At 41.0% G+C, this 12,216-nt stretch overlaps 1 protein-coding gene across 3 annotated transcripts in view; it reads right to left on the minus strand.

Moving 5' to 3' along the window:
- Positions 1 to 12,216, minus strand: part of MCTP1 (multiple C2 and transmembrane domain containing 1) — a 1,531,547-nt gene that overhangs the window by 13,880 nt on the left and 1,505,451 nt on the right. For all 3 annotated transcript variants that reach the window (XM_069751887.1, XM_069751881.1, XM_069751897.1), the window contains one exon: positions 8,149 to 8,258. In XM_069751887.1, coding sequence (XP_069607988.1) covers positions 8,149 to 8,258 — 110 coding nt within the window. The remainder of the gene's footprint in view (positions 1 to 8,148; positions 8,259 to 12,216) is intronic.

The following is a 12,216-nucleotide window of genomic DNA, read 5'->3' on the forward strand; positions in this document are numbered from 1 at the left end:
TATGTATAATTCATAATACATAAAATAGTTGTACTTGTACAGGTATGAAGTGATAATAAAGTAAGACAAATTAGGCATACTGACATCAGGTTTAGGGTGGCTGTGATGGCACTAAGAATAATATAGGCAGAGGAGAGACAAAACCTGTTTGTTTCAGTTAGAGAAGCACTCCTCCCATCAAAGTTCTTATCCTCTTAATATATTGCAGTCATCATATTTTATATCACTGTGTACTTACAATTGCTCATTTTGTCTTTCTACCCAGGTAATTCTTCTCTGCTCTATGTATAAACAGGAAGTCTCTTTTCCTTGCACAAATCATTCCCCTCTTTAACTCCTGACCCAGCAGCTCTCTCCTCCTGCCTGCCAGGGACTTTTGCAGTGACTCATGAGTCATACAGGGAAAATTTACCTCCTGTTTCTACATAGAGCTTAGAAGGATTCAACTTGTGAGTTTTTAATCACGTGATGTCATAGAGCTAATGGAAAAAATGAAGAATTAATTGGGTAGAAAGGCAAAATGATCAATTGTCAGTGCACTGTGCTATATAATATGATAACTGCAATATATTAAGGGGATAAAAACTTTGATGGGAGTGCTTCTGTAAGTAAACCCAGTAAAGGGAGAAAAGTCATATTCAAAACCTTTAAAGAATATGGCCACCATTTTTTTAATGAAACGCATTTATTTTGGGCAAAAATAATTGTTGCAATATCATTAAAAATATTGCACCATTTTTCATTTACAAGCACTTTTGTTCCTTTTAATGGCTGCAAAGTGAGTTAACAGAAAATCTGTCAGCGAGATCATTTGTTGGGGAAATCATAACTCTTTTATTTGTCTTTTTTGGAAATTCACTATGTTGACTTATGATGACCATTGACCACACCAGAGTTGATCTAAACTTTGATATCGTTATAAATCAATTGAGTAAAAAAATAAAGATAAATGAGTTACAAACCCCCAGCAGAATGAGCTCACTGACAGATTCGCAGTTAAAGGGGTTGTCCACTGTATGTGACTGCAGACTGCTGCATTCATACTTCGCTGACATTAGTCTAATATGTATGGGGGCCTTCATACTACTTGTGTTCCTAAGCATGGCGCCCCTTAGAGATAGCAGCTGAAAAACCAGATAATTGATCAGCTATAATCTGTAAGGCACCCTCGCAGTAGTTTCCCTCAGACTCTTTGTGCCTTTATTGTCTGTGTGGACTGTTCCGCAGGGTGTCTGCTTTATGGCAGCAATAATAAATTGGCGTTAGCTGACAGAGAAATATAGAAAATATTTCAGCCTCATCCCCAGAGATCAGAAGAGCTGCACCAGACACTAAACTGCATATACAATGCTCACAAGTGATGAGCGAGTGTGGTCGTTATTCGAGTTTTCTGAGCATGCTCTTAAAACTCGAGTAACGAGCACACTCGCTCATCACTAATACTCACACATCATACATCTTCTGTACATTCTGCCGCAAAATACAAGTGCTTCTCACTAAATTAGAATATCATCAAAAAGTTAACTTATTTCAGTTCTTCAATACAAAAAGTGAAACTCATATATTATATAGAGTCATTACAAACAAAGTGATCTATTTCAAGTGTTTATTTCTGTTAATGTTGATGATTATGGCTTACAGCCAATGAAAACCCAAAAGTCATTATCTCAGTAAATTAGAATAATTAACAAAAAACACCTGCAAAGGCTTCCTAATCGTTTAAAAAGGTTCTTCAGTCTGTTTCAGTAGGCTCCACAATCATGGGGAAGACTGCTGACTTCACAGATGTCCAGAAGGCAGTCATTGACACACTCCACAAGGAGGGTAAGCCACAAAAGGTCATTGCTAAAGAAGCTGGCTGTTCACAGAATGCTGTATCTAAGCATATTAATGGAAAGTTGGGTGGAAGGAAAAAGTGTGGTAGAAAAAGGTGCACAAGCAATCGGGATAACCACAGCCTTTTAAGGATTGTTAAGAAAAGGCCATTCAAAAATTGGGGGAAGATTCACAAGGAGTGGACTGCTGCTGGAGTCATTGCTTCAAGAGCCACTACACCCAGACGTATCCAGGACATGGGCTACAAGTGTTGCATTCCTTGTGTCAAGCCACTCATGACCAATAGACAGTGCCAGAAGCGTCTTTCCTGGGCCAAGGAGAAAAGGAACTGGACTGTTGCTCAGTGGTCCAAGGTGTTGTTTTCAGATGAAAGTACATTTTGCATTTCATTTGGAAATCAAGGTCCCAGAGTCGGGAGAAAGAGTAGAGAGGCCACAATCCAAGCTGCTTGAGGTCTAGTGTGAAGTTTCCACAATCAGTGATGGTTTGGGGAGCCATGTCATCTGCTCGTGTAAGTCCACTGTGTTTTATCAAGACCAAAGTCAGCACAGCCGTCTACCAGGAATTTGTGAGCACTTTTTGAGCACTTCATGCTTCCCTCTGCCGACAAGCTTTTTGGAGTTGGAAATTTCATTCTCCAGCAGGACTTGGCACCTGTCCACACTGCCAAAAGTACCAATACCTGTTTTAAAAACAACAGTATCACTGTGCTTGATTGGCCAACAAACTCGCCTGACCTTACGGGGTATTGTCAAGAGGAAGATGAGAGACACCAGATCCAACAATGCAGGCAAGCTGAATGCTGCTATCAAAGCAACCTGGGCTTCCATAACACCTCAGCAGTGCCACAGACTGATTGCCTCCATGTCACGCCGCATTGATGCAGTAGTTGATGCAAAAGGAGCCCCGACCTAGTATTGAGTGCATTTACTGAACATACATTTCAGTAGGCCAACTTTTCAAGCTGGTGTCATAAAGTATTCTAATTTACTGAGATAATTACCGTACCGTACTTTTGGGTTTTCATTGGCTGTAAGCCATAATCATCAAGATTAACAGAAATAAACACTTCAAATAGATCATTCTGTAATTACTCTATATAATATGAGTTTCACTTTTTGTATTGAAGAACTGAAATAAATTAACTTTTTGATGATGTTATATACAAATGCTTCCCACTAAATTAGAATAATCCAGCAATATAATCTGCATTATGAGTTATAAAAAAATCAATTAAATCAAGTTGTAAAACAGATTTTGCTGCAGATTTGCAGCAGTTTTTCCTGTCCACTTGTAATGACTTGTTCACATGTAGGATTTTTTATGCATTTTTTACGCTCTTTTTTTTCATGCAGAAAAAATTTAAACTTCTAATATCTCATTGACAGTGTTTATTTTCTTGCTTTTTGTGCATTTAAAAAAAATTTAGCGCGTTAATTCTGTGTTTTCAGTGCAGTTTTTCTCTGTTAGGCCGGGGTCACACTTGCAAGTGCAATGCAAGAAATTTGCGCAAGTCTCTCACCTCAATACCCACCACTGCCGCCAGCACTCGGGACTGGAGTGTGCAGCTGCATGCATTTCTATGTAGCTGAAAGCTCCGGTCTGAACCGCCGGCGGCAGTGGTGGGTAATGATACAAGAGACTCGCGCTAGTTTCTCGCATTGCAGTTGCAAGTGGGACACCGGCTTTAGGGCTCATACTCACTTGCGAGAAAAAACAGACGAGTGCAATCCGATAAAAAAATCGGATTGCACTCGGACCAATGTTATTCAATGGGTGACATCTCATCTGTGATTTTTTTCTCAGCTGAAATCGGGCTGAAAAAAAAAAAAATCGCAGCATGCTCGGACGAGACTCGCCAATGCAAGTCAATGGATGCAAGAAAAAAATGCACAGCACTAGCACCATGAGAGTTCTGTTCATTTTTTATGCACTGGTGACCTTTGAAAAGCCGGTAATTCATATGTGGCTACCTTTAAAAATCACACTGACAGGTTATAATAGAAAAGATAGAATAGATATATACACATAGAATACATCTAATATATAAAGCTGAATGTGTGTGTGTGTGTTTGTGTGTGTGTGTATGTTCGGAATTGGCATCTGCACCGTCGCAGCTACAGCCACAAAATTTTGCACAGTCACACAACTGGACCCCGAGAGCGTCATAGGCTATGTTGTGAGGTGAAATTTTAACCCCGCGCGTTCCAATTCACCAAACAATTTTGCCCCTATCTACATAATGGGGAAAAAGTGAAAGGAAAAGTGTTGGAGGCAAATTGACAAGGGGGACTTGAGAGCGATGGCGCCAAAGAGTATATACCGTACAGTTGCTAAGGTGGGGCTCCGACATGGGATACTCACCACACACGGGGATATGAACACACACACACAAAACGCGCCACACACTACCACGTGCTTGAACACATATACCACCCTCAGCACACATTTCACCACACATACACCAATCTCGCCACATAAAAGTCGAAACACAAAAGTTGCCACTCAAAGCTCGCCACGCGCAAAATTTGCCACGTGCAAAACTCGCCACACATGCAAAACTCACCTCATGGGAAACTCGCCACACGCAAAACTTGTGCACGTGGAAAAATTGCCACATGCACAAAAGTTGCAACACATGCAAAAGTTGCCTCACACAAAACTTGCACATACTCAAAACGCACCACACATAAAACTCACCACGCGCAAAACTTGCCATGTGCAAAACTTGCTGCACACAACTTGCTACACTAACCTGTCACATGCAACTCGACACACAAAAAGTTGCTACACGCATGTCGCCACACAACTCATCTCACAAAAGTCGCTACATGCATATCGCCACACGCAACTCAACACACACAACTTGACACATGAAACTCGCCCTAAAACACACGCAAGTCTGGTATTATCCTTCAAAAATAATAATCTGATTAATAAGCAGACAAACTGCAAGAGCAACAAATGTACCATATAGGAAATACGGCAGCTGTCAGTCACATGACCTGTCTATTATGTGTATGCGTGAGCTAATATATACTGCCGGGGAGAGGGCTTGCTGTTGGCTGGGGATTTATCAGGCTGCCAATTCAGCGTACAAATACTGAGGTAAAAATACTGACCAAATAACGTGTGAACGAGGTCTAATACAGGAGGAGATGACACACAGATATATACTATATACAGGATATACAGGAGGAGATGACATACAGGTACATACTATATACAGGGAAGATGACACACAGGTATATACTATATACAGGAGGAGATGACTTACAGGTATATAATATATACAGGAGGAGATGACATACAGGTATATACTGTATATAAGAGGAGATGACAAACAGGTATATACTATATACAGGAGGAGATGACATACAGGTATATACTATATAGAGGAGGAGATGACACACAGGTATATACTATATACACGAGGAGATGACATACAGGTATAGACTGTACTATATAAAAGAGGAGATGACACATAGGTATATACAGGAGGAGATGACATACAGCAGGTATATACTATATACAGGGGAGATGACATACAGGTATATACTATATTCAGAAGATGACATACAGGTATATACTATATATAGGAGGAGCTGATACAGGTATATACTATATACAGAAGAGATGACATACAGGTATATACAATATACAGGAGGAGATGACACATAGGTATATACAATATACAGGAGGAGATGACATACAGCAGGTATATACTATTTACAGGGGAGATGACATACAGGTATATACTATATACAGGGGAGATGACATACAGGTGTATACTATATATAAGGGAGATGACAAACATGTATATACTGAGGGGAAAATGAGAGGTGTGAGGTGAAAATGAAAAGGTGTGAGTGCAAAATGAGAGGAGTGAGGGAAAATAGTGGAGTGATCAGAAAATTATAGATGTGAGGTCGAAATGACAAGTGTTGGGGGGAATGAGAGGAGTGAGGGGGAAAATGAGAGGTGTGAGGGAGAAAATGAGAGAAGTGAGGTGCTAAATGAGAAGGGTGATGGGAAAATAAGAGAAGTGAGGTGCTATAACTAACCACAGATATTTACTATGCCCAGGCAACGCCGGGCTCTTCAGCTAGTATATACAGTGGGGCAAAAAAGTATTTAGTCAGTCAGCAATAGTGCAAGTTCCACCACTTAAAAAGATGAGAGGCGTCTGTAATTTACATCATAGGTAGACCTCAACTATGGGTGACAAACTGAGAAAAAAAAATCCAGAAAATCACTGTCTGTTTTTTTATCATTTTTTTTTGCATATTATGGTGGAAAATAAGTATTTGGTCAGAAACAAACAATCAAGATTTCTGGCTCTCACAGACCTGTAACTTCTTCTTTAAGAGTCTCCTGTTTCCTCCACTCATTACCTGTAGTAATGGCACCTGTTTAAACTTGTTATCAGTATAAAAAGACACCTGTGCACACCCTCAAACAGTCTGACTCCAAACTCCACTATGGTGAAGACCAAAGAGCTGTCAAAGGACACCAGAAACAAAATTGTAGCCCTGCACCAGGCTGGGAAGACTGAATCTGCAATAGCCAACCAGCTTGGAGTGAAGAAATCAACAGTGGGAGCAATAATTAGAAAATGGAAGACATATAATCTCCCTCGATCTGGGGCTCCACGCAAAATCCCACCCCGTGGGGTCAGAATGATCACAAGAACGGTGAGCAAAAATCCCAGAACCACGCGGGGGGACCTAGTGAATGAACTGCAGAGAGCTGGGACCAATGTAACAAGGCCTACCATAAGTAACACACTACGCCACCATGAACTCAGATCCTGCAGTGCCAGACGTGTCCCACTGCTTAAGCCAGTACATGTCCGGGCCCGTCTGAAGTTTGCTAGAGAGCATTTGGATGATCCAGAGGAGTTTTGGGAGAATGTCCTATGGTCTGATGAAACCAAACTGGAACTGTTTGGTAGAAACACAACTTGTTGTGTTTGGAGGAATAAGAATACTGAGTTGCATCCATCAAACACCATACCTACTGTAAAGCATGGTGGTGGAAACATCATGCTTTGGGGCTGTTTCTCTGCAAAGGGGCCAGGACGACTGATCCGGGTACATGAAAGAATGAATGGGGCCATGTATCATGAGATTTTGAGTGAAAACCTCCTTCTATCAGCAAGGGCATTGAAGATGAAACGTGGCTGGGTCTTTCAACATGACAATGATCCAAAGCACACCGCCAGGGCAACGAAGGAGTGGCTTCGTAAGAAGCATTTCAAGGTCCTGGAGTGGCCTAGCCAGTCTCCAGATCTCAACCCTATAGAAAACCTTTGGAGGGAGTTGAAAGTCCGTGTTGCCAAGCGAAAAGCCAAAAACATCACTGCTCTAGAGGAGATCTGCATGGAGGAATGGGCCAACATACCAACAACAGTGTGTGGCAACCTTGTGAAGACAGAAAACGTTTGACCTCTGTCATTGCCAACAAAGGATATATTACAAAGTATTGAGATGAAATTTTGTTTCTGACCAAATACTTATTTTCCACCATAATATGCAAATAAAATGTTAAAAAAACAGACAATGTGATTTTCTGGATTTTTTTTTCTCAGTTTGTCTCCCATAGTTGAGGTCTACCTATGATGTAAATTACAGACGCCTCTCATCTTTTTAAGTGGTGGAACTTGCACTATTGCTGACTGACTAAATACTTTTTTGCCCCACTGTACATAATAAAAAATAAGTACAATAATCTTGAACAAAATGAGTCACTGACTGGTACAGGAGGAGAGAGGACCCTGCCCGCGAGGGCTCACAATCTACAAGGGATGGGTAAGGATACAGTAGGTGATAGTAGAGCTAGTCATGCAGTGGTTTGGTGGAACGAGGGTTACTGAAGGTTGTAGGCTTGTCGAAGAGGAAGGTCTTCAGGTTCCTTTTGAAGGTTTCCATGGTAGGTGAGAGTCTGATGTGTTGGGGTAGAGAGTTCCAGAGTAGGAGGGATGCGTGAAATCTTGTATGCGATTGTGGGCAGAGGAGATAAGAGGGGAGTAGAGAAGGAGATCTTGTGAGGTTCGGAGGTTGCTTGCAGGTAAGTCTCTATTATGTTTTAACAGACTGCAGCAAGGGCCAAAATGTTTGTGAAAGGAGACACCCTTTTAATAATATGGTTTTGTATAAAAGACAAAATTTCCATTTTAATTAGAGGCCGGTGGGGTTATTCTGCCCTTTTCCCTTGAGTCATAGATGTTCCAGCTGCTGATTCTATCAGTCATTCTCTTATAAAGCACTTATCACTGAGCGACATCAATAGCTCAAACAATCTGTTACCTACCCCACAGAAGAACGATGTATCTGAGCGGGATAAAATATAGCACAGCCGTAAGCACACAAAGGGCGATAATTGCCAGCCAGGTTAAGAATGGGACCGTCCAGTTGAATGTGCTACATGGAAAAATATGGCATGAGTCACAAAGCTAATCCTCTCATATATCTAATAAAAGACATAACAAATAAAGTGCGCACGTCTAAACGAGACATGTAGGCATATTACTCTTCATTCCCTCCTCCTGGATGTGCACGAGAGGAAATGCAGAGATAAATGGTGCCAAATAAATTGTATCTCAACAGCATTGCAGACAATGGCATCTATTAATCACTGCTCAATATCCAATAAGTCACTTACTAGAAATAATACACTTAACTGGGAATATCGACCGTCGAGCTCTTCATCATGAATAATAACATTCTATCATGTCTTCATACAGCAGCAAATGTATATGTATATAAATCAACCATTTCATCCACAGTCCTATTAATATATTGGCTGTAGTGGAGCCATATACAATAACCGATAGAGAATGGGAATTTTATATACACTGTTTGCATAAAACATGAATTATTAACCAAATCTGATCAGAGACAACTGAATTAAAATTAGATACTGGTCAATATGTGAAAATTAACCTTTGAAACGACATTAATTGTATAGTCTCTGAAAGTAAAATCTAAAACCTTTCTTTGTATTCAGAGCTTTGTGCTGCTAACTGGAAACAGTCAGCAAGCTGCTGATGACAGATTGACAGTTATTTTTGCTAATTATTTTTAGTGCCTATCAATGTTCTGCTGTGAATGTTTCGGATCATTTTCACGTTAGTAGCACTTGGATCATTAACCCCTTCATGACCCAGCCTATTTTGACCTTAATGACCTGGCCGTTTTTTGCAATTCTGACCAGTGTCCCTTTATGAGGTAATAACTCAGGAACACTTCAACGGATCTTAGCGGTTCTGAGACTGTTTTTTCGTGACATATTGGGCTTCATGTTAGTGGTAAATTTAGGTCAATAAATTATGCGTTTATTTGTGATAAAAACGGAAATTTGGCGAAAATTTAGAAAGTTTCGCAATTTTCACAATTTGAATTTTTATTCTGTTAAACCAGAGAGTTATGTGACACAAAATAGTTAATAAATAACATTTCCCACATGTATACTTTACATCAGCACAATTTTGGAAACAAAATTTTTTTTTGCTAGGAAGTTATAAAGGTTAAAATTTGACCATCCATTTCTCATTTTTACAACGAAATTTACAAAACCATTTTTTTTTTAGGGACCACCTCACATTTGAAGTCAGTTTACGGGGTCTATATGGCTGAAAATACCCCAAAGTGACACCACATTCTAAAAATTGCACCCCTCAAGGTGCACAAAACCACATTCAAGAAGTTTATTAACCCTTCAGGTGCTTCACAGCAGCAGAAGCAACATGGAAGGAAAAAATGAACATTTAACTTTTTAGTCACAAAAATTATCTTTTAGCAACAATTTTTTTGATTTCACAATGGTAAAAGGAGAAACTGAACCACGAAAGTTGTTGTCCAATTTGCCCTGAGTACGCTGATACCTCATATGTAGGGGTAAACCACTGTTTGGGTGCACGGCAGGGCTTGGAAGGGAAGGAGCGCCATTTGACTTTTTGAATGAAAAATTGGCTCCACTCTTTAGCGGACACCATGTCACGTTTGGAGAGCCCCCGTGTGCCTAAAAATTGGAGCTCCCCCATAAGTTCCTTGGGGTGTCTAGTTTCCAAAATGGGGTCACTATTTTGGAAACTAGACACCCCAAGGAACTTATCTAGATGCATAGTGAGCACTTTGAACCCCCAGGTGCTTCACAAATTGATCCGTAAAAAAGAAAAAGTACGGTACTTTTTTTTCACAAAAAAAAATAATTTAGCCTCATTTTTTTCATTTTCACATGGGCAACAGGATAAAATGGATCCTAAAATTTGTTGGGCAATTTCTCCTGAGTACACCGATAGCTCACATGTGGTGGTAAACCACTGTTTGGGCACATGGTAAGGCTCGGAAGGGAAGGAGTGCCATTTGACTTTTTGAATGAAAAATTATCTCCATCGTTAGCGGACACCATGTCGCATTTGGAGAGCCCCTGTGTGCCTAAACATTGGAGCTCCCCCACAAGTGACCCCATTTTGGAAACAAGACCCCCCAAGGAACTTATCTAGATGCATAGTGAGCACTTTGAACCCCCAGGTGCTTCACAAATTGATCTGTAAAAATGAAAAAGTACTTTTTTTTCACAAAAAAATTTCTTTTTGCCTCAATTTTTTCATTTTCACATGGGCAATAGGATAAAATGGATCCTAAAATTTGTTGGGCAATTTCTCCCGAGTACGCCGATACCTCATATGTGGGGGTAAACCACTGTTTGGGCACACGGCAGGGCTCGGAAGGGAAGGCGCGCCATTTGACTTTTTGAATGGAAAATTAGCTCCAATTGTTAGCGGACACCATGTCGCGTTTGGAGAGCCCCTGTGTGCCTAAACATTGGAGCTCACCCACAAGTGACCCCATTTTGGAAACCAGACCCCCCAAGGAACTTGTCTAGATGCATATTGAGCACTTTAAACCCCCAGGTGCTTCACAGAAGTTTATAACGCAGAGCCATGAAAATAAAAAATAACTTTCCTTTCCTCAAAAATGATTTTTTAGCCTGGAATTTCCTATTTTGCCAAGGGTATTAGGAGAAATTGGACCCCAAATGTTGTTGTCCAGTTTGTCCTGAGTACGCTGATACCCCATATGTGGGGGTAAACCACTGTTTGGGCGCACGGCAGGGCTCGGAAGGGAAGGCACGCCATTTGGCTTTTTAAATGGAAAATTAGCTCCAATCATTAGCGGACACCATGTCACGTTTGGAGAGCCCTTGTGTGCCTAAACATTGGAGATCCCCCACAAATGACCCCATTTTGGAAACTAGACCCCCAAAGGAACTAATCTAGATGTGTGGTGAGGACTTTGAACCCCCAAGTGCTTCACAGAAGTTTATATCGAAGAGCCATGAAAATAAAAAAAAAAAATATTTTCTCAAAAATGATCTTTTAGCCTACAATTTTTTATTTTCCCAAGGGTAACAGGAGAAATTTGACCCCAAAAGTTGTTGTCCAGTTTCTCCTGAGTACGGTGATACCCCATATGTGGGGGTAAACTACTGTTTGGGAACATGCCGGGGCTCGGAAGTGAAGTAGTGATGTTTTGAAATGCAGACTTTGATGGAATGCTCTGCGGGCGTCACGTTGCGTTTGCAGAGCCCCTGATGTGGCTAAACAGTAGAAACCCCCCACAAGTGACCTCATTTTGGAAACTAGACCCCCGAACGGAACTTATGTAGATATGTGGTGAGCACTTTGAACCCCCAAGTGCTTCACAGACGTTTACAACGCAGAGCCGTGAAAATAAAAAATCATTTTTCTTTCCTCAAAAATGATGTTTTAGCAAGCATTTTTTTATTTTCACAAGGGTAACAGGAGAAATTGGACCCCAGTAATTGTTGCGCAGTTTGTCCTGAGTATGCTGGTACCCCATATGTGGGGGTAAACCACTGTTTGGGCACACGTCGGGGCTCGGAAGTGAGGGAGCACCATTTGACTTTTTGAATACGAGATTGGCTGGAATCAATGGTGGCGCCATGTTGCGTTTGGAGACCCCTGATGTGCCTAAACAGTGGTAACCCCTCAATTCTACCTCCAACACTAACCCCAACACACCCCTAACTCTAATCCCAACTGTAGCCATAACCCTAATCACAACCCTAACCGCAACACACCCCTAACCACAACCCTAACCCCAACACACCCCTAACCCTAACCACAACCCTAATTCCTAACCCTAAGGCTATGTGCCCACGTTGCGGATTCGTGTGAGATTTTTCAGCATCATTTTTGAAAAATCCGCGGGTAAAAGGCACTGCGTTTTACCTGCGGATTTACCGTGGATTTCCAGTGTTTTTTGTGCGGATTTCACCTACGGATTCCTATTGAGGAACAGGTGTAAAACGCCGCGGAATCCGCACAAAGAATTGACATGCTGTGGAAAATAC

The sequence above is a fragment of the Ranitomeya imitator genome, chromosome 1 (assembly GCF_032444005.1).
Source record: "Ranitomeya imitator isolate aRanImi1 chromosome 1, aRanImi1.pri, whole genome shotgun sequence".
Classification (NCBI taxonomy): Eukaryota; Metazoa; Chordata; class Amphibia; order Anura; family Dendrobatidae; genus Ranitomeya; species Ranitomeya imitator.